The sequence below is a fragment of the Chiloscyllium plagiosum genome, chromosome 27 (genome assembly GCF_004010195.1).
Source record: "Chiloscyllium plagiosum isolate BGI_BamShark_2017 chromosome 27, ASM401019v2, whole genome shotgun sequence".
Classification (NCBI taxonomy): Eukaryota; Metazoa; Chordata; class Chondrichthyes; order Orectolobiformes; family Hemiscylliidae; genus Chiloscyllium; species Chiloscyllium plagiosum.
In genome coordinates this window covers 24,425,982-24,453,588 of record NC_057736.1, presented here as the reverse complement: position 1 = coordinate 24,453,588, position 27,607 = coordinate 24,425,982, and the positions used below count along the sequence as shown (strand labels likewise).

The window sequence follows — 27,607 nt, the reverse complement described above, 5'->3', positions numbered from 1 at the left end:
TGTGCTTGAACTTGATTGCGTGAGTTGAGGAGAGAAGGTTAGGAAAATCTCTCTATTGTCAATAAACGTTTAGTTTCCTTAGTTTCTATTGTGATGTTGTAAGTCAAGGTGATCACAGATAACTTGTCACATTGTCAGACCAAGCCCCATTTGAATTAAACAAGTTTAAGGCACCCTGCTGTCACTTGCCAATGTCGACAGCAGAACTCTATTTTGCCAGAGGCAAATTTTTTACGCACATAGTTTTCTTCCTTATTGAGTGGGTGTTGGGAACTTGAAGACACTCATTAAAATGAAATAGCATTGTCTGCGTATGTGATTTCGACATGTGTGAAGCACTCAAAATTTAATAAGGTTTTTTTTCAACTGCTACAGGGCAAAGGCCCTTTCTAACAAAGCACTGTGAGAGGCTTTACCTGAGCAATATCAATGAGAGGGCACCTGTTTGCTGCTGTTTTTAGGGCTGGTGCCTCTTTTGCATGAGGCAGTTAGGCCATGAGATGGACACAGATGTGCTCAACCTAATAATGAAGCACTGCTGTTGTATGCTTAAAGTCAGAAATCACACAACACCAGGTTATAGTCTAACAGGTTTATTTGAGATCACAAGCTTTCGGAGTGTAGATCCTTCATCAGGTGACTAAGGAGCTATACTCCAAAAGCTTGTGATTTCAAATAAACCAGTTGGACTATAACCTGGCGTTGTGTGATTTCTGACTTTATCCACCTCAGTCCAACTTTGGCATCTCCACATTACATTGTATGCTTAGACTGTTATCAATTATTAAAACCTTTGTATTAGTCTTTGTATTAGCTTCAAGACACTGTTTAAAATCATTCATATTTTCTTGTTGGTGTGTACGTAGCAGACTTACATTACATTCCCCACAGCCTCTGCCAGGGTTTTTATTGAACTCGTTAACCAGCACTTAGGTTTTGTTTTTGGAGGTCCTCAAGACAAACTGGGGGATCTGATCCACACTTGGGGGATCCTGACACATGAGAGCAGAGGGATTCAGAATTTCAGGCCAATTACCTCCTTCAAACGGAAGTAGTAGGAGGGAAAGAAAACAGATTTTCCACAATGGCATATCATGTTTGAGCGAGTTGTGGTTCTGCATGCGGTTCAATAAATTAAAGATGACGTTCACACATTATTGCAGCATTATCAGTAGCAGCAAGATTTGAAGCAAAACATAGTTCTGTTAAAACAGAAAGCCGAATGTATTATTTAGTCAGGGATATTGAACACTAGAGGATACTCAAGATCCCACGAACTAACTCAAGAAAAGGTATGTACGTATGTACACTAGATCAGGACAGTAGTAAAGTCTGTGTATACTTGTCTGAAATCTCGCAGTAATGTATCTGTTAGAGGTGAGCAAACAATTACAGCACAGTGTATTTACTGCATACTGAACAATATGGAAACGATATGCAATTATGGCTTCTATTTTATAAAAGTCTGATTAATAATGCTTGTTCTTATACAGTACAATATCATATCACACAGTGAATTACTTTGTAAGTGTAAAGAACATTGCTGTGCAGGTAAATTTTAACTGGAAATAAATTCTTGTATACTGTCCAGTACTCTTTAATAGATAACCTGTTTGTGGAAGTATTATTGATAAGTTAAATTTATTGAAACCTTGGCTAGAGCACACTCGGAATGCTATGTGCAAGTTCTGGTCTCCATATTATAAAGAAAACATTGAAGTCCTGGAAAAAGTGCAGAAAAAAAATTGCAAGCGTGTTGCCAGTATTAAGAGGATTCAACTATTAGGAAATATTGAACAGGTTTGACTCTCTCTGAAAGAAAGAGAATGAGGAACTTGATTAAGTCTTTCAAAATTTGAAAGAGTTCAATATGAACAAGTTTTTTCTTTTTGTGGGTGAGTCTAGAACAAGAATATAAACATGAGATTTCCACAAACAGATTAAAAAAAAAGAATTTAGGATGATTTTCACGCAGAATTTTGAGAATGTAGAACGCAGTTCCAGATAACATCAACTCGCTTAAAGAGAGTATCTATGAGAGAGAAGGGTATGGGGCAGGGCGGGACAAGTTAATCCTGATGAAAGAAGGATGATGTGAAGTTTAAACAACAGCATAGAGCTATTGAACTTTACTACCTGCATAGGTGCTGTCAATTTACACAAGTGAAGGAAAGTTTGTCAGCATTTATTTGCCAACATTTTATCTTAATATTTGTACCCTTGTCTTTATCAAATGCAATTTTTGGTTTCCATTTGAAGATATGAAATTTACAAATAATAAATTAAACATTATCTGAAAATAAATACAATATATTATAAAAAGATATTAATAGATTACGTGAATAAACAAAACTGTGTCTAATAGATCTCAGTGCACACAAATGTGAAATCATTCATTTTAGACTTAAAAGGTACAAATGTTACAACTAGACCTCTGGTGAAGTTCTCTCGGTTAATATGGTTTTAGACAGATAACAAAATAATTGAACTCCTTAGAGCAGAGGGATGAACTGCCTCTACTTGTTTACTCTTCTCCTATTCAGTTAGTTGTTATAAAAAGCTTTAAAGGAGCCAATATAACCATGTTTTCCCTCGTAAGCAAGAGAATGGTCTTAGCATGAAGTGTGTGCAAAAAAGATAAAAGTCAGAAGTTATATTAATCTAATTATATTAATTAGAAGTTTCTCTAGGTCATTCATGAAGAGTAGATTTGGAAACATTGATAGTTGAACAGTCAATTTTGTGATTTTGGGTTTTTACAGATTAGTTGAAATCCTATTGTTTTTGGATGATGTTAGGCTGGCAGCACCCAGAGTAAGAGTGTCACCTACTGACTTGCTGCTGGCTAGCTGTCTTCTAACACTCAGACAAAGAATATTTTTTTCACCTGAGGGCTGACTGTGACCTTCACAAAACCCAAGCTTCTCAGATCCAGGATAGTACACATGGGTGCCTCAGTTCACTTGTACGCCTTCTCCTATTAGTATAACTTCTTCAATTAGCACTTGCCAACTCAGGGTCACAGTCAGTTTCTAAACACTCTCTTTATATGTTTCTGCAAGGCAAAACACCAAGAATGGCTGCAGGAGGTAGATTTTTCCAGAGGGGTGGGAAAGTAATCAACCTCTAATTGTAAAATCGATAATCAGAGCAGGAGGAGGCTATTCAGCATTTTGAGCCTGCTCCACTATCCAAAATGATCATGGCTGATCATCCAACTCAATATCCTATTCCTTCTTTCCCTCAATCCTGTTCGATCCATTTAGCCCGAAGGACTGTATGTCACTCCTCCTTGGAAACATTTGCCTCAACTTTTGCCTCAACTCTTTTCTGTGGCAGAGAATTTCACAGGCTCACTAATCGCTGGGTAAATTCCTCCTCAATTCAGTCCAAAGTGACCTATCATATCTCTTTAAACTGTTACTCCTGCTTCTGTACCCGCAGTCGTCAGGAACATTGTGCAATTCTGTCAGAAGTTTATAGGTTTCCCTCACTCTTCTAAATCTAGTGAAGATTGTCTTAACTGATCCAATCTCACTTTGTACATCAGTCCTGTCATCCCAGGAATCAGTCGGGTGAATTTTTGTTGCACTCCCTTCATAGTCAGAACAGCTTTCCTCAGATAAGGAGACCGAACACAATACTCCAGGTGTCATTTCACCAAAGCTTTGTCCAATTGCAGCCAGATATCCCAGCTCCTGTATTCAAATCCTTTCACTATGAAGGCCAGTATGCCATTTGCCTCCTTCACTGCATCCACACCTGCATGCCTAATAATCATTTTCTCTTCCTATTATGTCCCTTTCCCTGTTTTTGCTATTTTCCTGACACTTTACAGGTGCAAAATCCCATTGGTCTCATGCAGGACTTTGCCAGAAAGCACTGATTTTACATTCATTTCTTTTATGTTACATTTTTTTTGTCTGTAGCAATTCATTTTTTCAAAACAAATTTTGGATCAGAAGTTCCAAATGAGATTCATTCTCATTTCATCACAAAAAGTGGAAAGGAATTAAATATATACAAAAACAAACCATGAGGTTGTTGAGGTACAGTATTAGATAGGCCTACCATGATCTGGTTCATCAGTCTTTGAAAGGTGGTTGGGTCATTTCAGAGTCTGCATGGCATGTAGGCATGTTGGCATGTAATGTAACCAAAGTTATGAAAGCAGAGATTTCCTCTGCACGGGCAATCAAGGTACCCTGCCAGTATCCCTTGAGTAAATCTACCTTGGAAACATAGGTTGCTTTACCTACCCAATCCATGCAATTTCTCAGCCGAGTATTGCGTAGGAGTTGGTCTGGTCACTGCATTAACTTTTGGGTGGTTAACTTTTGTGGAGCCACCCAGCTTGGGCCCAAGGACAACTGGGAGATCCTGGTGCTGCTGCTAGGCTCTACTGTTGGTGTTCCACAATTAATCTCTCCTGAACCTGGGACAGCTTTTCTGCTCCTACTGATAAGGATGTTGTCTTATGGGAAAGGCCCTCCCACAACATCTACATGTAGAGCTGGGGTGGTGCAGCCTGGCTTGTCTCTGTACAAGTCCTTGGATGCATTGAGTAACTTTGTTACATCTACTCATTGTTCCTTGTCGACGTGAACATTTAAGGGGTCTAAGTTTGCTATTATTTTGGAGTTGGCTAACTGGATAGCAGGGGGAGTTCGATATATGCCTCCACTACATCTCTTTCCAATTTATCTCCCCTTATTCTCATGGCAATGGGACTGATCATTACCCGTTCCTTTCCATCTTGGTTGCGATCTTGCTTTATCGTGTTGACATGACATACCCTTTGCTTTCCTTCCTGATCTGGAGTCTCAATCTAATATTTACTCCCCTAAGCTTTTTTTCCAACTCTGTACAGGCCACTCAACTGCGCATTTATGGCTTCACCTGATATTGGTAAAGTCCTAACCCGTGGTCTTCTGGCTGAAAGGTTTGGGTCTCTGACAAGTTTATCTGTGTTTCATCACTGGCTGGGAGAATTTCAAGTGTTCCCAGAATGCTTCACAGACTCTGAAGACTCCTCTCAGAACTCTGTTGTGTAGTCTGAATTGGAGATTTCCTTCTTCTGTTCGAAAAACATTACCTTCACTCGCTGCGAGGCCCTCATACTTGGTGCCTGCAAAGTAATTCAAATGGAGTGAAATCAACTGAACCATTGGGTGAGTCCTTGATGGTGAATATAAGAAAATCTAGACCTTTATCCCAGTCATGGCTGTATAACCCAATCTTTCAGGGTTTGCTGGTACTGTTCTAACACCTCTGTGACTGTATGTGATAGACTGAAGAATATGGCTGGAGCACACTCAGATTAACTTTGACATCCTGGAATATTTTGGATGTGGAATGTGGGCGCTGGTTCAAATGTATCTCAGTGGGAAGATCATACTGGGTGAAGAAGTGGGTCAAATCCTTCACTACAGTTTTGGTCGATATGATCCTGAATGGGGGCAAGCCCCCGGGTAGTCATCTTCATTCTGGGAAGGATCTACTAGTAGCACCCTTTTGTTTTGGCAGAGGTCCCATACCGTTTACTAACACCTTGCTGAATGGCTCCCTAAAAGCCAGCATTGGTCTAATTGCAGCTATGCGTTTTCCTGGCAGCTGTGACACATTTTTAAAAACCTTACTACATCCTTGTGGAGCTGTAGCCAGTAAATGTGTTGACTGATGCTTGCTTGGGATTTGCATTTTCCAAACACTGGCATCTTGTGAGCTTGCTGCAATATTTCTCAAAGGCATTTCAGCAGTACCACTGCCTGGAGGATCAATGTTCACTCCTTGTTTGCAGGTCTTTGCGAGGCTTCTCCATTTCCTCATCAGCACCTTACTTTTCACATAGTAACATTCGGGGACTGCTTCTGCCTCAGCTTCAGTGTGAACAGTCTGAGCTAGAGTTTTTAACAGAGGGTCAGCTTGTTGGACTGCTGCCAAATAGGTCTATTTATTACTTTCTTTCGGTGTCCTCAGATTTGTGAGAAAGGTGTCAGATAACCAGACCTGAAAATGACACTGAAGATAGTCTGTGATGTTACAAATACATTCCTTTTTCATTGGTGGAATGATCAATTTGGAGCACAGAATCATGCTTCAAAAATAAAACCCCAATCCATACTGTTACCGCCAGCCCTCTGGCAGGATTCCCCAGTTGGTTACATTTCTAGACAGGGTACCTCCAGTCATTAAGCTTCCAAGTAAAGAGGAATAAACTGGCTCCCTATCTTTATTCACCCCCCCTTGGTGGGTCATAACAAGATTAATTTAAAATAGATCACTTCCCTTTTCCCCAGATCAAGTGAATTCAAAAGAAATCAATTTAACAAGACTATCTTGAGTCAACAGAAGAGTCAATTTATTAATTACTATACATGAAAAGAAATACAATGCAATACATAAATGCAGCAGAATAAGAATATGAAGTGTGTCCGAACTTGCAACTTCATTTTTAAATTGGTTCAGACTGTCCATTGTTTATTAAGGGTAGATATTAGAAAGTTGTACCCATTACATTGGATGGTACTGGTCGGGTATATTAGTAGGAGGGCAATTGCTTGTGTGATTCTCAGCTTTGCAAGTTGATTAAAATTATTTTGCCTTGATTCCTTTCACCAGTGGCTACACCCAATTTGAGAAAGTAAGATTTTTTTCCTTTCTTTACCTGCAATGCAGAAATATTCAGTGTCTGCTCTAAACTGTGATACTCACATCACACTAGTCCACACATAATCAGCTCCAGCCTACTTCCACACATAATCAGCTCCATCCTACTTCCACACACAGAATAGAAGGTTGCAGTCAGTTTTCAAAGCCTTATTTTCACAAATATATCTATGGGAGATAGCTTCCTACTGAGAGTAGTTTGAATGTCAGTATATTACAATCTCTTTCTTTTTTAGTCTTCTTGCTGGAAATTTCCCTAACTCTGTACAGGTGTAACATTCCATAGGGACACAAAAGACTGCCAGACACGAACTGAATTTATATCTTCAGTAATCTTTTGGCTGTAGCTATCCTCTTTTAAAAATACACATGTTGGAATTAAAAATTGAATACATCCAAAAGCACTCTGGTGTTCTGATCCATCGTCCTGACCATATCTTTAATAAGAGTCTTATCTGGTTGAACATTCTTGAGAGAAAATATATGGTGCTGTTCAATTTTGCATTGCTATTAATACAGGATATACAATGCAATAAAATAGTACGATCATGAATCACAAGATTCCAGATTTCTTGTCCACTATCTTATTTAGAAGTTCTTATTTGAAGTCCATAATCTGCTGACTGTGATTAGAAGTAGTTTTGACCATTGTACTAAATTGCCACAAGATTATATGAATGTAAATGCAATACCTTTCCTATTTTGTGTTTATACCTGGATATTATACTTATGTGGTCAGTTTGCAAATCGATCTGTAAGTATACAGAGAGCACATCCTTGTGCAAGACTTTAGAAGGAGAAAAGTCAATGCAATATTCAGTTTATTAACAAATAAATAATACAAGTAAGGAAACATCACATTATTAATTTTACTATGAAACCGCCATTAATAACAGTGCCTGTACATTCATCACTATTATTAATTACTGGATTTATAACTGCCCTTAACAGAAAAGACTAAAGAAGCTGACTTTGAATATCAGGTTTTAAAGTTATAAGGAAGTGGATGGTTTTGCTTTCATTGGAAAGGACTTTGAGATTACATTAATTAGGTTTTCAAGGTTATGAGAAGGATTTGATGAGTGTGGTGAGAAGAAGTATCAGTAGTCACAAGTTAAGAATTGCAGAACTAGAAATGTAAATAGTAGAAACATTTTATGAAAGGGATTAACTTATTAGAGAGAGATTTTTGACGCAAAAATAATTCGAAGGTAACAAATGGATTCAAGGCTCAACCATGTGTTTTTTTATGAGAGAAAAATGATTGAGAGATAGGACGCACACACGTAGGTGGTTAGATATAACTCAAGAAGGACCGGTTTGTTGACCCACAACATGTTTTTCCCCTTTCCTCCATTCCTAAGACCTCTGTGCTATTTTCCCTCATTTTAGCAACAGCTATTAGCAAAACCTTCACCCACGAAACAAGTTAAAATTTGTAAGATTTTAAGTTATTTGTAAGTTATTCACTTATATATAAATTAAGTTTTCTTCAAATTTGCACCTAAACGTTGTGAGTGTACGATCGTGTAAATAAAAAAATGATTTTTCACAGGCTTCCTTCTATTTTACTCGATTGATTGTTTTGAAATAGTTTCTGATATTTCTCAAAAATATTATAAATTGCTCACGTGTTCAAAACCAAAAACAATTGAACACTTTGGCATGCTGTGATGTTAGTAAAAGACTATCGATGCATATTTGGTGATAAGAATACTGGAAAACAAATGACCTTTTGCCTGCTAATGTGATTGAGAAGACACACTGATTAATAGAACTGAATTAGAATCAGTAGGAGCTCACATTATTTGATGACTCAGTGTGTTGTGAAACTCTTCTTGTCTAAAGTTACAACTTTCAAAAAGTGATACACTAAGAAACAACTTTGTAACAATTTTTATTTCATTTGTACACTTTAATGTACCTGCATCTTTATTAATAGGCACCCATACACATCGGAATGATTAAAGGAAACAATCACCATTGGAATGTGGTTTGGCACCACACAGTAGCTAGAAGTAAATAATATTAACAGGGCAGACAAAATAGTATTGACTGGACAGACAAAATAACACTGATGAGGTGAACAGGATCTTTGTATCATCAATTTCCTGCTCCTTCTCAGGGTTGTTTCTCTTAAATATTTTCTCAGGATGGGAACAAAGCTGTGAAAGCTTTCATTTCCCAATCCTTGTTACCACATGCCATCTTTGTACTTCTGGGTGTTGATTATACTCCCAAGCTGGTGATTGTAATGAACGTTTTATAACTGAGTGGTCCTTTAGCAGCCGTTAGAGCCAACTATGTAGTGCCATATCGAGAGCAGATTGGGTAGGGACATTACCATCATTGACTGACATAGTGAACCAATTTCCTGATTATCCTAAATTTTTGGATTTAATTAGCAAGGGTTTGTGATTAAGTTAAATACCTAAACTTGAAGTTACTAATTTAGCATCATTACCACTAGACCATGATGATCAACCCTTTGGGTACTTCATAGATGCTGGTCAGCAAAATACCTAACTCATAACATTTCATTTGATTCTGATCACTTGCAAGATATACACCTGATCTGAATATTGTGCTTGGTGTTTTACTGCAATATTGATAAATCAAATTAAAAACATCCAATGTGCTACCAAATGTGGGTCTTAAAGATAGCACTAAAACCCTGAGTTAGGAAATTCCTGAGAGCTGTTCCTGCTTTGCTATCTCAATTTTGATAGAAGCTCTGCACTTTGGTGAATAAGATTTCCACTTTCAAAGTGAAGCTCCACAGATTTTACCAGACATGTGTTGGACTCTATCTAGCATCACATGATCTGAGATCAATACCAATGTTCCATCCATTTTGATATATGGTGACACAATGAGAATATCTTTGCTGCAATCACTGAGGCAATTGGGGAAATCAATGTTATAAATGCCATAATTATCCAAATGTTGCCACATGATTACCACTAGGGCAGCATGGTGGCTCAATGGTTAGTACTACTGCCTCACGGCATCAGGGGCCTGGGTTCAATTCCAACCCTCAGGCAACTATCTGTGTGAAGTTTGCACATTCTCCCCGTGCTTGTGTCTGTTTCCTCTGGGTGCTCTAGTTTCCTCCCACAGCACAAACCTGTGCAGGTTAGGTGAATTGGCCATGCTAAATTGTCCATAATATACAAGAATATGTAGATTAGGTGGATTAATCATGGGAAATACAGGGTTACAGCAAAAGGACAGGGGAGGTCAGTCTTAGTGGGATGCTTTTCAGAGAGAAAGTGTGGACGTGTTGGTCCAAATGGCCTGTTTCGACACTGTACGGATTCTATGAGAAAAAATTCTATGATTAAATACTTTCACATTTATCATTACCTCCAGCAGAAAACTGAACAGAATCTACAAATTGAGCAGTCAGACTAGATAAGATTAGTGATTATTCTGGTGAAGTAACACAATTTTAGTACATAACAAGTGATAATTTCCCTGAAAAATGAAGCTTACTGTTCCCACAAGTAACATAAATTCTTCCTAATATGTTTACAAGTGACAGTAATGATGCATAGACCTTTGCAATACCTTCAGACATCTGTTGTTACAATTTTTTATTTCAGCCAAATAAATAGATCATAGAATCATAGATGGAGCATTTTCATTGCCAGCACTCCTTGAGTATTGCAGAGGAAATGTCAAAATATGACACAAATTGTCAGATTCTTTCATTCTGTGTTGATAAAAGCAAGGGTATCAATTAATACAAATAATTTTCATTTTTGTCTGTGTTTTAGATATTTAAACCTTAACACACATACGATTTCATTGGATTCCATTAGCTTTATGTGCAAGAGTTTGAAGGTGCAAGGAAGCATTTGAGATTTGACACAAAAATAATGAGATGGAGACCTGCCATTTAGTGGATTTTCTAATCATTTATGTAAATCATGAATAACGATCCTAGAATTGATTCTCGTGAAACTCCATTTTCTAAATTTTCCTCGTCTGAGGTAATCTGTAAAGCAAATGCAAGATCCTGTAGATAATGAAAATCTAAAAGACAAACAGAAAATATTCAGCAGGCATCGTTTGTGGAGGACGAAAAAGAATTAAACAGGCTGAAATTTAATGCTAGAGCGGCTTGAATAGAGTGCTTTTGGGAAAGAGAAAGGGCAGCCCCACCTGACAGATCTTGAACATATCCGCCATTTTACATTTGTATTATCTTTAGTCCAAATTCTGTCTTGTGATCAGTTAAAATTATGTACTTATTTAGATAAACTAGGTACTTTATTTTCGGTATTTCCATTTCCTTTTCCACTTGATGGTATGTTTGCCCAACATCACCACAGCACACATTGATAACTGTGTAGTGTTCAATCTCAATCCATTCTGTGGGCTAGTAAATGATACGAGGTGAAAAATTTGTGGAGGTTCAACTCTAAATTGCAATGATATTGAGGGTGAATGCTACCTAAGCTATGCAGGTTGATGTTAGCGGTGCTTTCTCCTAGCCCTAGAACCAACATAACCTGCTTAGCTCCAAAATGCTGCCAGACCCAGCTGGAGAAAGACCCAATTCTACCTTCTAAGCAGCCTGATAGAAGGAAGAGATGACTTCCCCCGCTCTGCAGAACCAGCTCAGGTGCCTCGCAAGCTTTTCAGCAAGTGATTGAGACACCAAACGAGAAAGCAAGGTTCCATCAATGGAATCTTATGACACCTTCTTGTTCTCTGATTCAATAGGCTCTGCAGGCAACATTCCCACCTGCCCACCAGCTCCTATGTGAATCATGTGCTAAAATGTTCTGCAATGTATTCCCTAGAGTACTGGATCGAGAAACCCTCCTCACATTGATCCCATGTGCCAGAATGTTATCATGAATGAAATTAGAGCCGGAGGGGAATTTTGATCTGTTATTTTTGTCAATTCGTCAAATGTTTGATTCACTTTCTGGGCCTTTTATTTCTTTCATGTTTATTCCTTTAATTTTCAAGGGTTGCATGGTCTCAGCATTCTGCAGTTCTTGCTTCACCACACTCAGTGCACAAGGGTCAGACTGCACAAACAGCATTTCCAATAAGTTCATCACTTGACTTGTAGCATCCGACAAGGTCAGCTCAGCATTCTCCAAGCATGGGATATGAGGTGAAAAATTTGTGGAGGTTCGACTTTAAATTGCAATGATATTGAGGGTGAATGCTACCTGAGCTATGCAGGTTGATATTAGCGGTACTTGCTGCTAGCCTTGGAACCAATAAAATCTGCTCAGCTCCAAAATGCTGCCAGACCGAGCTGAGTTTTCTAAGCATTTGCAGTATTTATTTCAGAACTCCAGTATCCACAGTACAGTACTTTGCTTTCATTTTAAGTGGCTTGAGGTGACCAAATCTGTTCTCCTCTCCCCAAACCCCCAATGGCTTAATATGTGAAGCCCTTAAACAAAACTTCCCAAACTGGGGAATAGGGAGGCCCTTAATGTGGTCAATTTAATGATCACTTAAGATTTGGATGTGAGCATAAGAGGTATAGTTAATAAGTTTGCTGATAACACCAAAATTGGAGGTGTAGTGGATAGCGAAGAAGGTTAACTCAGATTACATTGGGATCTTGATCAGATGGGCGAATGGGTTGAGAAGTGGCAGATGGAGTTTAATTTAGATAAATGTGAGGTGCTGCATTTTGGGAAAGCAAATCTTAGCAGGACTTATACACTTAATGATAAGGTCCTAGGGAGTGTTGCTGAACAAAGAGACCTTGGAGTGCAGGTTCATAGCTCCTTGAAAGTGGAGTCACAGGTAGATAGGATAGTGAAGAAGGCATTGGATATCTTTCCTTTATTGGTCAGAGTATTGAGTACAGGAGTTGGGAGATCATGCTGTGGCTGTACAGGACATTGGTTAAGCCACTATTGGAATATTAGGTGCCGTTCTAGTCTCCTTTCTATTGTAAAGATGTTGTGAAACTTGAAAGGGTTCAGAAAAGATTTACAAGGATGTTGCCAGGGTTGGAGGATCTGAACTATAGGGAGAGGCTGAACAGGCTGGGGCTGTTTTCCCTGGAGCGTCAGAGGCTGAGGGGTGACCCATTATGGAGGTTTATAAAATCATGATGGGCATGGATAGGATAAATAGACAAAGTCTTTTCTCTGGGGTCGGGGAGTCCATAACTAGAGAATATGGGTTTAGGGTGAGAGGGGAAAGATATAAAAGAGACCTAAAGAGCAACGTTTTCACTCAGAGGGTAGTATGTGTACGGAATGAGCTTCCAGAGGAAGTGATGGAGGCTAGTAGAATTGCAACATTTAAAAGGCATCTGGATGGGTATATGAATAGGAAGGGTTTGGGGGGATATGGGCCAGGTGCTGGCAGGTGGGACTAGATTGGGTTGGAATATCTGGTCGGCATGGACAAGTTGGACTGAAGGGTCTGTTTCCGTGCTGCATATTTCTATGACTCTACGACTCTAAAACTACTTAATGGAGAAAGTGAGGACTGCAGACGCTGTAGATTAGAGTTGAAGAGTGTGGTGCTGGAAAAGCACAGCCTGTCAGGCAGCGTCCGAGGAGCAGGAGAGTCGACGTTTCGGGTGTAAACCTTTCATCAGGAATGATGAAAAGCATATGCCTGAAACACCTGCTGTGCTTTTCCAGCACCACACTCTTTGACAAGAACCACTTAATGGCCTGTTTCTGCCTTGACTGCAATTTCCTCAGCTTGATGTGGGACCAAAAAAGACTCTTGTGACATAGTGGTAGTATCCTTGTCTCTGGGTCAGAAGGCTTGAATTAAAGTCCCACCTGTTTCAAAGGTGTGTTTGAACATATTTGAACAGGTTGAATAAAAATGTATACAACACAGAAAGGCAATTGGCACACTGACCCTTACTGGCTTCTTGCAGTAACTCAGGTGGGACAATTTGTCACATTTGAGTCTCTGGGTATTGGGCAAGGAATGTTAGCGGAGAGCTGCATCCTCTGGCCTTGATTCCAGCTCCCCTCTTCTACCTGCGACCTCCAATCCTAGAAACTCTCCTCCCAAAACAAAAAATCACATACCAGGCATTATGATCCTCAGCCTTCTCCATGGTGTAGTCAAGTGTGAGCTCTGCTGAACTCTGATTAGTGAGGGCCTGGGACTTCCTCCTCTGAAGAAAGACCAATTCTACCTTCTAAGAAGCCTGATAGAAGGAAGAGATGACTTCCCCCGCTCTGCAGAACCAGCTCAGGTGCCTCGCAAGCTTTTCAGCAAGTGATTGAGACACCAAACGAGAAAGCAAGATTCCATCAATGGAATCTTATGACACCTTCTTGTTCTCTGATTCAATAGGCTCTGCAGGCAACATTCCCACCTGCCCACCAGCTCCTATGTGAATCATGTGCTAAAATGTTCTGCAATGTATTCCCTAGAGTACTGGATCGAGAAACTCTCCTCACATTGATCCCATGTGCCAGAATGTTATCATGAATGAAATTAGAGCCGGAGGGGAATTTTGATCTGTTATTTTTCTCAATTCGTCAAATGTTTGATTCACTTTCTGGGCCTTTTATTTCTTTCATGTTTATTCCTTTAATTTTCAAGGGTTGCATGGTCTCAGCATTCTGCAGTTCTTGCTTCACCACACTCAGTGCACAAGGGTCAGACTGCACAAACAGCATTTCCAATAAGTTCATCACTTGACTTGTAGCATCCGACAAGGTCAGCTCAGCATTCTGCAAGCATGGGATTTATTTCAGCATAATAATCTTAGTAACTGCTGAATTGTTGTAATTTCACTGCATCATTACTGTTATTATACTGACCCATTGACCTGAATGTTGGCTCCTCAAGTTTATTCAATAACATCCCACATTGAAATGCTGAGTGGGATCTTCTCCCAGCTGGTGGAGAGCTTGGAAACAGCAAGGGCACTTCACTTGGCAGGATATTGGTGTACCTAAACCCTGCAACTTCTTACCTCTGCTAGAATCCACATCTGGGCATTAAAGCCATGGTTGGGGTTCCTCAATGAAGAGCTTATGCCTGAAATGTTGACTCTCTTGCTCCTTGGATGCTGCCTGACCGGCTGTGCTTTTCCAGTGTCACACTTTTTGAGTCTGATCTCCAGCATTTGCAGTCCTCACTTTCTCCTAGTTCCTCCCCTACTGCCTACTGAGGCCCTTAACTGACCATATGAGAACCACCTCTGAGGTAGGAATCAAAGGCAAACAGGACCTGATCATGATTCTGGACACTGGGGAGGGAGTTGCCTTTTAGGAACCTGGGTAACCCTCCCTCCAGCATCATCTGACTTTGTGCAGTGTCCTCTGTGACACTCAGAAAACAGAAATCCACTTCCAACAATAACCACAGCTTCTTTCATGTGTTGCTAAGCATAAGAAATGCAGGCCTCTGATTGGCCAGCGTTCTTGCAAGGTAGGATGTTTGTTCAAGGGATGGACCCACCAGTGATGCTGCCACTGCCTACCCAGCTTGTGGTTTGCTGGGCCTTCCCTGGTAGAGACAGCAGGTATCTCTCACCAGCTCTCCATCTGGCAGACAAAATCCTTAACACCCCAACAAGATTCTGGCCAATGCTTCCGCCACTTCTGTTGTGCACAACTACAAACTCCAATTCCCTCTGAAATTAATGTTTTTAAATGCATCGTAAGGATATATAATTTGTCTTACCTGTTGCACAAATGACTGAACATTTTGCCAATGCTCATTATAAATATTCTGATGTAGCAAAATGCAATCTTGTTAATTTGGGGAGTTCTGGAGAAAGGTATTTCAAAGAGAGAGGTTAGAATATGGCATTTATGGCCACACAGAATAGATTGGGATCAATAGCATCAATGTAGTTAAAGGGCAGTGAGATGGTTATATGAGGCTGAAATCAATAGCAAGTTCTGCAAGGTAGGTAAGGTGAAGAAAGTTGTGAAGAGATTTTGTGCGGCACATACACACAAACTAAAATCTGATGGGCCAAAGCGTCTCTTTCTTTAATGTACATTCTATGTAATTCGCTGTGAAGGAATGTTCAGTGAGCTGAAGTATGGGTGTGCTGCCCACTGTAACATATAACAGTTCAGGGATTTCAAGAGCCTGTGGTTTCGAACCACCCTTAGCAACAACAAGTCTATATCTGTCAGGTTTCGTTTGTGACTAATGCTTTAGACAATTGATGAGCCCTCCCTCCAAATCGTTCCAGAAGTTTAAAATTGTGCAATGGTTTCGGGACTAATTAAGCAATCTTGGCACTTCATTGAAATATTAAGTTCCTATGGGAGGGCTCTGTTACCTGACTGTCAAACCTCTAGACAGAGATTTAAAGGGATATTTTTGACTCCTTTCAACAGTTATTTGATACCTTTGATCCCAGAACAACAGAAACAAAACTATTGTTTGAAGTAATTGGAGGGTTTATACAGGTATTATTCACTGTACCTCAGAGCTCCTCATCTTCACCATGTTGCACTGAATAAATCAAAATGGCAACCTAGTGGAGGAAGAGGGTAAAGCTAAGACAAAGTTTCCTACTTTGTAACATTAAAAACAATTCTAAACAAAAATTAAGTCTAAAGCACACTGGGACACCCTGAGATTGGAAAGGTAGTAAATAAACACAATTGCTTCTTTCCTTTCCAGACTTACTCTAAGATCATTCTTGAGAGTCTATTAGGGCCAGCTCAGAACACCAACAGTATAACTCTTAGGAGAAAGTGAGGACTGCAGATGCTGGAGATCAGAGTCAAAAAGTATGGCACTGAAAAAACACAGCAGGTCAGGCAGCATCCGAGGAGCAGGAGAGTTGAAGGGCTTATGCCTGAAATGCCGATTCTCCTGCTCCTCGGATACAGCATAACTCTTAGGTCAACTTGGCCAGCAGCTCTTTACCTTTATGTTTATGGTTGGGATTCTTTAACAAACACCAATAAGAAGGAAACTAATTAACCATATTGCCCTCTTTATGAAATACCTCTCTAATACCACCTAGAGATTATATTTCCTACAGCGTGGAAACAGGCCCTTCAGCCCAAAAGGTCCACACCAACCCTCCGAAGAGCAATCCACCCAGCACTATAGGCAATTTAACATGGCCAATTCACCTGCACATCTTTGGACTGTGGGAGGAAACCAGACCACCCAGAGGAAACCCACACAGACCTGGGGAGAACATGCAAACTCCACACAGACTAATGCACAAGGCAGGAATTGAACCTAGGTCCCTGGTGCTGTGAGGCAGCAGAGCTAACCACTGAGCCATCATCTCACCCCTTAATGATGCTTGGATCTATTTCTGCTGTATGATAATGTCCACACTTGCAACAGTGTTGTAAAGTGCTGTAGGATGTCCTGAGATTGTAAAAGCCACTTTATCCATGTAAATCTTTCTTTCTGTTTCCTATGTAATATATTTATCTATTGTAATGTCAGAATTTTAATTCAGAGCCAGCAACTAACAATAGGAAGTGAAGTCCGTGGACAGGAACTTTGTGGTGCAAAATAATTAATAATGTGTAGACATTTCCTTTTTACTTTCTGTTCATCTAATCATTGGGGGAAAAGCTGGAATCTTTTATTTAAGAGTTGGCACTTAGAAAAATGTAATGATCAAACCAAGTCAACATGGTTTTACAAAAGGGGTGTTTTGTGTTTGACACACTTAGATTTAGATTTAGATTTTTTTTGCCATGTCTACTCAAATGCAAATTGCAAGAGTACATTGAAAAGGGTATAATGTGGCCACTCATGGTGCCATTTTAGGTTCAAAATAACGACATACAAAATCTTAGTTACAGAAGTAGAAAAATAAAGAAATAGGCTGTAAAGTTCAGCACTCCAGTCTTATTTGTATAAAAGTGGAAAAATAAAGAAATAAAGTCAAAAAGTCTGCCATTACGTTCCTTTCTTAAGCCTGCGGTTGCTCCAAGCTGGGCTTTCTCCAACACGGCTTACAGTCCCCTGCACTGGGCTGGACTTGTGTTCGACAGCCACCTTCACCACTGATTTCCATTGAACACGTCAGGCTTCACCGCCACTCACAAGGCTTTGAGCCCGATTGCTGCTTAACCACTGATTACCACTGCCACTATCCATCATGACCAACCGTCATTGCCACCATCTTTCAGCACTGACTGCTGCCACCATCTTGTTGCTGACTGCCACTTCCACCATCCTTCACCACCAGCTACCACATCACTGATGTTGCCATCCATGCTCGCACTGGACCCTAGTCGCTGCCGTGCTCCATTGCCGCGTTAGCTGCCTCTTGACCAACCATCAAAGTTCCCCAGTTGCCGCCATTGCCGTCTCCATAACCAAGCTTCTAGGACCAAAGAAGGAAAGGAAAGAAAGAGAAAAAGCAAGAAAAGAAGAAAGAAGATGAAAGAAAGAAAGAAAGCGGTTGGAGCGGATGAGTTCTGGTAAGAAGCCCTACTCTGCCGTCATCTTGATGTGTGACAATTTGTAATTGTACTTTATGTAATTATAATTTAAGAGTGTACTATTGAGGATGTAACTTGCAGGTGGATAAAGGGTAAGTACTATGGATGTAGGACTGTGTACTTTGATAACCATAAGACATAAGATAAGATGCCATAATAAGCTTAATGTGCAAGACAAGGGCTCATGGAGCTGGAGGTAATAGATTAAGGCGTTTGGTATGCTTTCCTTTATCGGTCAGAGTATTGAGTATAGAGTTGGGAGGTCATGTTGCGACTGTACAGGACATTGGTTAGGCCACTGTTGGAATATTGCATGCAATTCTGGTCTCCTTCCTATCGGAAAGATGTTGTGAAACTTGAAAGGGTTCAGAAAAAATTTACAAGGATGATGCCAGGGTTGGAGGATTTGAGCTATAGGGAGAGGCTTAACAGGCTGGGGCTGTTTTCCCTGGAGCGTCAGACTCTGAGGAGTAACCTTATAGAGGTTTACAAAATTATGAGGGGCATTGATAGGGTAAATAGGCAAAGTCTTTTCCCTGGGGTTGGGGAGTCCAGAACTAGAGGGCATAGGTTTGGGGTGAGAGGAGAAAGATATAAAAGAGACCTAAAGGGCAACTTTTTCACACAGAGAGTGGTATGTGTATGGAATGAGCTGCCAGAGGAAGTGGTGGAGGCTGGTACAATTGCAACATTTAAGAGGAATTTGGATGGGCATATGAGTAGGAAGGGTTTGGAGGGATATGGGCTGGGTGCTGGCAGGTGGGACTAGATTGGGTTGGGATATCTGGTCGGCATGGATGGGTTAGACCGAAGGGTCTGTTTCCATGCTGTACATCTCTATGACTCTATGACTCTCCTAGCATGAATAGAGTATTTGTTAGTGGACAGCAAACAGAGAGAAGGGATAAATGAGGCATTTCCAAGTTAGCAGGCTGTAATTAGTGGAATGTCATACGCATAAATGCTGGAGTTTCAGCTATGTACCAGTTATGTGAGTGACTTAGATGAAGAAACTGAAAACACTGTATCCAGGTTTGTCAATGATACAAAACTGCAAACTTTGTGAAATGCAAGCTGTGGGCAAGGCACGAGGAGGCTGCAAGGAAATGTATAGATGGAGTAGAAAATGGGGTATTTACTTTGACAATAAGAATAGAAATGAAAATTATTTTTGCATGAGAGATGTGGGTATCCTTCTATAGGGAAACAGAAAGTGAGCATGCAGATATAGCAAGAATTACAGAGCAAATGACTTGTTAATTTTTATTGCAAGGGGTTTCAAGTACAAGAATAAGGGAAGCTTGTTTCAATTTAATTGGCCTCTCGTAGGAACCAGAGCTGGGCTACTGTGTACTAAATTGCCCTATCTAACTAAGAAAGGTCAATTTACTTTATAGGTGTTTCAGCACAGGTTCACTAGATGAGATTTTGGAAATGACAGAGTTGTTCTATGTTGAGGGGCTGAGTAAATTGGTCCTAAACTCTCTGAAATTTAGAAGAATGAGAGATAATTCCCATTGAACCAAACATGATTCTGAAGGCGCTTAAAAATGTGTTGCTGGAAAAGCGCAGCAGGTCAGGCAGCATCAAAGGAGAAGGAGAATCGACGGGCTTATGCCCGAAACGTCGATTCTCCTTCTCCTTTGATGCTGTCTGACCTGCTGCACTTTTCCAGCAACACATTTTTAAGCTCTGATCCCCAGCATCTGCAGTCCTCACTTTCTCCTAGATGATTCTGAAGTGGTTTGACAATGTAGACACAGAGGGATTGTTTTTCCTGACACATTCCCTCAGAAATCGAGAACTGAGGGGCTCAGCCTCAGGATAAAGGGTTGATCATTTGGCACTGACATGAGGAGAAATTTGTTAACTCAATGGATTGGGAGTCTTTGCAATCCTGTCCCCTAGATGGTTGTGGATGCTCCATTGTTTAAAAAATTCAAGAATGCATGAAACAGATTTTTGGACTCTCAGGGAATCAAGGGATATAGTGAATGAATGAGAAAATAGATTTAATGCAGAAGATCAACCATAATTGTACAAATTGGAAGAGAATCTTGAGGAGCTGAGTGGGCTAATGCTGCTCCCTTTTCCTATGCTTTTGTGTCCCAGTGTTGCTCAGTAGCAAAAAAGAAATGTGAGTGAATTCGGATTTCCCCTTCCCTAACCTACAGACATTAAAAACGTCATAACTTTCAAGATTCACGAAGTTAGCATAGGTCATGGATAGTACCTGTGATCTTGCTGCTATTTGTGCCATGTCGACTAGCAAACTCACAGTCTGTGCTGAGTTTCCTAGCATAAGGGCAGCTCTGATTTTAGCTTCAATACACAATTTCACTGCAAGAACAGTGAGTATCCAGTGAATAGGTCACAGATAGACAATTCATCAATCACAAGTGCCCTGTTATATTTAACCCTTATCTTGTACTCTTTCAGAGAGGTTGAGGTTAGATTCTTGTAGTGGATTTGTTTTTTTGGGATTGATTGGTCTGTGAGTGTCACTTCACCAATGCCATTTATTTATTTAAACTGTTCTTTCTTGCTCCTTCAGCATTTGTAATATTTGCATTCATGTTGGTGAATGCAAATTTCACTGGACTCCTATGTGTAGTGAAAGCCAGAAAACTCTCTTTTGCAACCAGTTCATAAATCAAACATATGATCACTATTTGCAAATAGATCAACCGAGACCAGAATAATTTATACCACATCCTTGCCATAAAAATACTTGCAATATAAATACAGAGAATTTCCCAATTTTGGGAATCAGATCGTATCCCTCAACTAGTGATCTTACAAGCATGTTAAACATTTACCAGTTAATATCACTAAAAGTAAGTTTTACACTGAAAAGTATATTTTCAAGAATTTTAAGCCTTTAATGACAGAATTTTAATTTAAAAAAAAATCTCCCTGAATATATAAAGTTTACTTCAAAGGTTTCAAATTAAGGACCACATTTTCTCTTCATGAAATGATTCAAAAATAGGCAGACATCAGGAATCACTAAAGACCACTAGTACTAACCCATCCTTTCTCTATCTCAATTACCAAAGACACCAAGGCTGTTTCAAATGTAGCTGTTAGTGTATTGACATACCTAAATTGAAAGCATGTTAGTAGACCTTTTATTTCATTACTTTTCTCAGCACGGTGCATGGAGGGAACTCTGCTGCCCGCTGCAAATTACTTTCTGTATATCACAAAATAAAAGAACAAAAAATTAGAAGGTAAATGAAACACAATATTATGCAATTATTGGTGCATGTGATTAGATTAGATTAGATTAGATTAGATTACATTACAGTGTGGAAACAGGCCCTTCGGCCCAACAAGTCCACACCACCCCGCCGAAGCGCAACCCACCCATACCCTTACATTTACCCCTTACCTAACACTATGGGCAATTTAGCAAGGCCAATTCACCTGACCTGCACATCTTTTGATGTTCCAGCAAAAGTACTGTAATGATAACTCAAATTTTATACAGTGTACTTAATAGGGCAAACATCCCCAGGCAACTAACAGGGTTCAAATTGGACAAAATGTAAATCGAGGGCCAAGGAAAGAACAATTGATATGAAGTAGGAGAGATGGGCTCAGGGAATGAGCTGCAAAGGATAAATGAAGGAATATGTACTAATGTTGGGATGAAGGGAGAAGGGATGCACCGCAAAGAACATATCCAGTGTAACAATAGCTTTTGAAATGGACAGTGTTGGACTGGGGAAGAACACAGAAAGAGGTGGAAGGCCATAACAACACTAGACACAAGGATAAGAATTTTAAATTGGAGCTGTTGGATGACCAGAAACCATTACAAGTAAGGACAGTGCTAATGATTAAGCAGATTTAGTATAGAATAGGGAACAGCCGAACATCGATGAGCTGAAGGAAAGGCTGTTCTGGAAAACGATTGGAATAACTAAGTCTGAAGATGATAAAGAGATTAGGTTTTCAACAGCAGAGGAGCTGAGATTGGCATTGAGATTCCAGAGGTAGAAATGGATAGCAATTTATGTTAGAGATGCTATAGGGTCTGATGCTTATCTTGAGGTCAATGAGAATGTCATGGTCTGGTTCAGACTATGGCATTTGTAATAAAGATTTCTGCTGTTTTCTCATTTGGAGAGGGATCTTTTATATTTTGTACCAATATCCAAAAGCCTGGTAAGTAATGTGCTGTATGGCAGGAGTTGCAAGTCTGATGGCTCCAACTTGGAGTTTCCTGATGAGTTTCTGGAGGTGAAAAAAAATGATTTGGCAAAGTGAGCGGGCAAGTGGATGGGTTTTGTGGGTTTTGGAATGATAGTTCATGTGCATTCCACCAGGATTTTCTCTGGAATAGCGACCCATTCTTAGGAGAAAGCAGCGTTTTGCTTTTGGGACTAGCTGTGTCACATTCCTGGCTGCCTGGTAAGGATGCTGGAAAATCTACCACCCACTGCTTCATTTCTTGCGTGCTTCATAAATTGCAATTTCATGTGCATGTGTGTTTCTTTCTGAGTGTTCCTCTAATTGAGGAAATTAACAGCGGATAGTAGTAAATAATAATGCAACTGATGCATGCATGACAAACATCAAGTTTTTTGGATTAGTGCCATCTGTGCTGATTTAGTGTCATTGCTTTCTGATCTTGCGAAACAATATATTGATCCAGAATTTTCACTAGATTTATAGTTCTAAGTTTGAAGGAGATTATCTCCTCATAACTCCAACTGTCTGAACATTGAACTATGTGCTTCTTTCAGGACTTTGAATGACCTCTTGAATGACGAAGTTACTTAGGACTATCTTTAAATAGATCTTGGATTTGAATCTTGTGACATCCCCAGTAGCATTCCTTTGCTTGAACTTTAAATTTGCGTTGCATGAATGATATTCAGCAAAATCACATGCACCTGCCAATCTTTTGGAGATGCCAGTGTTGGACTGGGGTGTACAAAGTTAAAAATCACACAACACCAGGTTATAGTCCAATTAAACCTGTTGGACTATAACCTGGTGTTGCATGATTTTTAACCTGCCAATCTGGGTTTGTTAAATTGTCAAATATCAATAACACTGAAATAGTTCAGATGCTTTTAAAGTTCAATTTTAATTCCACCCTCATAAGATTGATGTTGGTAGAATATTGCCATTGTTAAGCAACAATAATTGTTACTCTAACTTGTTTGAAAACTACAAATATTTCTGAATCAAAATCTGTAGTTTAGCAATAGGGATATTTACTGAAAACTTAGTTCATGTTGTGAATTGGAAACATTTCTACAATTTGGATCTTGCTGGTTTGCTTTTACTTTGAAATATTTAAGACTAGGAATTTTACATAGGTGTATTCCACAGATGTCTGACAGAAGTAAAACCAAAGGGGGTACTAACATTCAAAACTGCTAAGGCCATTTGGTTCTCTAACAGTTAATTGCTGAGACGCAATTGTGTTTAATGAAGTTGTTATTAAAGAAGGGACTTTACACCAGATCCTCTGGTCTGTTTTCTGTGAGAGGGCATTGGTCACGCAATTCAAAATCACACTGTTCTACCCATTAAAATCAATGTGTGGAAAGTTGTGGGCTGTTTATGTCTGTCATTGAGAGATATGCCTTGGGTTGAAACTTCCCACTGATAGTGCAATCCTGGAATTTTATTGAATGAATTCACAGGATGTAGGCTTCAGAATTCATTGTGGTTGTAAATCACTCTTAAAGCAGCAAACCATCTACCTGACAACTGTGTGACATGCTAGGCCATTTTAACTACAGTTAAAGGTCAGAGAATCACAGAATGGTGACAGCACAAAAGAAAGTCATTCGGCTGATCACAAACCTGACCAATTCTCTGCAATGTAACCTACCAAATCCCACTGTCCCACTTCTCTCCCCAATACTATGATGTGGAGGTGGACTGGAGTGGGAAAAGTCAGAAATCACATGACACCAAGTTATAGTCCACAGGTTTACACCCTGAAAGCTTGTGGTTTGAAATAAACCTGTTGGGCTATAACCTGGTGTCATGTGATTTCTGACTTTGTTCTCCCCAATACTGGCATACCTGTAATTTTTTCATGTGCTTATCCAACTCCCTTTTTTGACAATCGTGATTGAATTAGCCTACACACACACTTAATGCATTCCACATCCTAACCACTCATGATGTGAAAAGTGTTTCCTCATGTTTCTGTTGATTATTTTGCTGAGCACTTTAGATTGGTGTCCTCTCATCACATCCGCCAATGAAAATTGTTTCTTTTTATCCCGATGGTTTTAAACACCTCAATCACATCTCCTGTCCAATTTTTCTTCTCCGTGGAGGACACTCTCAGCATTTCCAATTCACTCAGTTGAGGCTGTACTGAAGTTTTATTGGAAGTCAACACTATTGCCATGGGTCTGGAAATGCATGTAAATCTGTTGGGTAAGTTTGGCAGAATGCCTTCTGTAATGGCCATCAGTGAATGAGACGGGTTACTATAACCATCCTATAAGGTAACTTTATGGTCAGCAATGTTGGTCATAGCTTCATTTCAAATTTATTTAATTAATTGAATTTAAATTCTCTGGTTGATGTAGCGGGATTTGAACTCATTCCCCAGATCATTGGGATTATGATTCCAGTAATGTAACTACAATGCAATCATTCCAGAATACCACGAGGTACTTTTGGATTCAATTCTCAAAAATGTTTTGCTTTATTTTGCTAATTGATTCATTATTGGATTGTTGAAGACTTATAAAAAACACTTGGTTTTCTGTGGAGAGTATTTTTTTTCTGTGTCGAATGTGAATCCCATCAATTGCCACAGTTGTGTATTTTTATTGATACATTTTTATATGGAACTGTAAATCATAAATTTATACATGATCTTGTTGAACTTAACTGAAAATATGTATTTAAAAAAATTATGAAGTTGAAGACTGTGTCTTCAACTATGATGGTGTCTTCAACCAGATCAGTAGGAACACTTTAAATCTAGTGTAAAGATTTTAATTACTATTCCTCAGTTCGCACAAGTAAGTATTATAATGAAGGGTTCAGCTTTCAGATTATAAGAGATAAGGCTTGTTTATACTGCCCACAATTGGTTCTTCACTTGCATATCCATCGCCTCTTTACCCACTTTTGCACCATTATCTTCAGAGTCTTTCGCGGTTCTATTGAGGTTTTCATTTCCTCATTTACAAGCTTCCCCACTAGATGAAAGCATCTGAAAACATAAGAATTGAAACTACACAGAGCTTTGAAGAAATTTTAAGATTTGGGACTACTTTCATGAACATAACATGCTAAGGGAATGTTTGATGGAGACTATTAATAGTAGAGAACAGTTTTATTAAGAATGAGTAAGATGACAAAGGATTGCCAATTTAAAGCGGTCACTAAAATAGTGAAAATGAGATTGAGAGAAATATATTTACATAGGGTAACATGGAATGCTTTGTTGCCAGAAAAAAAAATTATTGCAATTCTTAAGGAAGAATTGGACAAATTTCAAACATAAAAGTAAGTATTAGGGTATGGAGGTGGAATCTGGTTGAGCAATGGAGTGCCAGAGGAAACAACTGGCAGACATACAAGGGGCTAAATCCTGTGCCTTGTGTTATATGCAACTATGGATAATTAAGATAAATTATATCATATTGCCTAAAATAAATTACTTCAGTGGAAAGTATAATTGTGTTTGATGTAAAGCTGATTTTGATCTAATGCTGCCAGATTTCTGTTGGGTGAGTTTCCTTAAAATTAGTCCCTCTCTGTTTGTGGTTTTTCTCAGCTATATTTAGTATTTGATATTTCCCTCATTTATTCCAGGAGACAGGACTACTACGAGTTAGTAAGTGGACTGGCAGACAGTGAGTGTTGAGAGTGTGGTGCTGGGAAAGCACAGCAAATCAGGCAGCATCTGAGGAGCAGGAGAATCAACGTTTTGAGCATAAGTCCTTCATCAGGAATGAAGCTTGTGGGCTGGGGGGCTGAGAGATAAATGGGAGTTGAGTGGGGCTGCGGGCTGGGGGGTGGGGAAGGTAGTTGAGAATGCAATAGGTAGATGAAGGTGGGGGAGAAGGTGATAGGTTGGAGAGGAGGGTGGAGTGGATAGATGGGAAAGACAATGGACAGGTCAAGAGGACAGTGCCGAGTTGGAGGCTTGGGACTGGGGTATGGTCGGTGGAAGGGAAATGAAGAAACTGATGAAATCCACATTAATCCGGTTGGGTTGCAATGTCCCAAGGTAGAAGATGACGCTTTCTTCCTCCAGGTGTTGGGTGCAGTCTATATGTCCACCTGGATCCTCAATGCTGTTAATCAGATACTCTGATTAAATAAGCTAAGGCCATTAAAAAATATGCCTTTAGACAAGAATAAACCAGTTGTAAAAATGACCCAACTGTCATTTGTCTCAGTAAACTATTGTAAAATCCCAAATGTCTATCATGTTAAAGCAGAAAAGAAACTTATTTGCACGTCTAAGTTTGCAAGAAGAAAGAATCCCTCTCCCCCAACTGAATTGCATGTTTTATGGTAAGAACATGTCCTTTTGAATCAAGCTTATGTACCTCATACTTATAACTGAATGCAGTTGTCTTACCACAGAAGAATTTGGTACAATATAGGGCAGTGCCTTTAAAAGGAATATATTGTGTTGATTCAGGCTCAGGAATGAAACCATTATCTCAGAAAGATCAAAGCTTTGTAGATCGCATGCATGTAGCAAAATTCTGAGGGTATTTCATATTTTTCTTTAGAAGCTAGATTGGTGGACAAGATAGTTGATTGAAGCTTGAGAAAACAAAATGTTGGAGAGCAGCAAGGAGCCCTGTAATTAAAATGTCACTGAGGGGTGTGACAGGGCTTAATTATGGTGTCATTTTTATAAAATGGTATGCAGAATGGATAACATTGAAATAGGGAAAGTTATTATCACGGGAAACATTTGTGCCTTGGAAGCCAATGTTGACAAATAGGTTTTATTACATTAAAAAATATTTTTTGTATGGCAGATAGCATTTTATAGCAAAATGTTTCACATTTGGTAATTATTTCCTCATTTCTTAAAATTGTTGAAGTTCTCTGTCCTCACTTTTCTTCAGATCTTTTATTGAACATCTAGATCTGTTCTTAGTTCTTAAGTCAGTCTTCTTGAAAGTTAAATGTATTGACTACGTCTTTGCTCCTGACATAACCAATAGGCTGAATGATACATTGCCACCTTGTCTTATGTATTCCTCATGCTTTAGTGTTGGAAGGACACGTTTATCATTCCACTGGTCCCTTTGTAATAACTTTTTCCATGGAGCCTGGGTGCGCTGATCATGCTTTGGATCCAGTAGCCAACTCAAATTTCTGTGATTTGAGGCTTCTTTTCTCATTATTACTGATACCATCTGTCATGTAACTTGCAGTGTCCCAAGGCTCAAACCCACTCTTGAAATGTATGTTAAGAAATAGGAAAAATACGCTTCTTCAAGCTGATCTCCCACCATGGCTCTTCCCTTAAGTAATTGTTCCCTGTATTTTTCACCTCA

The 27,607-nt window shown here is 39.5% G+C and overlaps 1 protein-coding gene across 6 annotated transcripts in view; it reads left to right on the top strand.

Annotated features, from left to right (window-relative positions):
* The window catches only part of LOC122563660 (grainyhead-like protein 3 homolog), a 102,261-nt gene that overhangs the window by 11,417 nt on the left and 63,237 nt on the right, over window positions 1-27,607 (top strand). The window contains exons 1-2 of one of the 6 annotated variants that reach the window (XM_043717687.1): window positions 716-1,292; window positions 17,828-18,062. The exons of 1 other annotated variant lie outside the window; for it this stretch is intronic. In XM_043717687.1, coding sequence (XP_043573622.1) covers window positions 18,022-18,062 — 41 coding nt within the window. In that variant the 5' untranslated portion in view covers window positions 716-1,292; window positions 17,828-18,021. Of the gene's footprint in view, window positions 1-715; window positions 1,293-17,058; window positions 18,063-27,607 lie in introns of those variants that run through there. 4 more of the 6 variants (XM_043717688.1, XM_043717689.1, XM_043717691.1 and 1 more) reach the window with 4 other exon arrangements.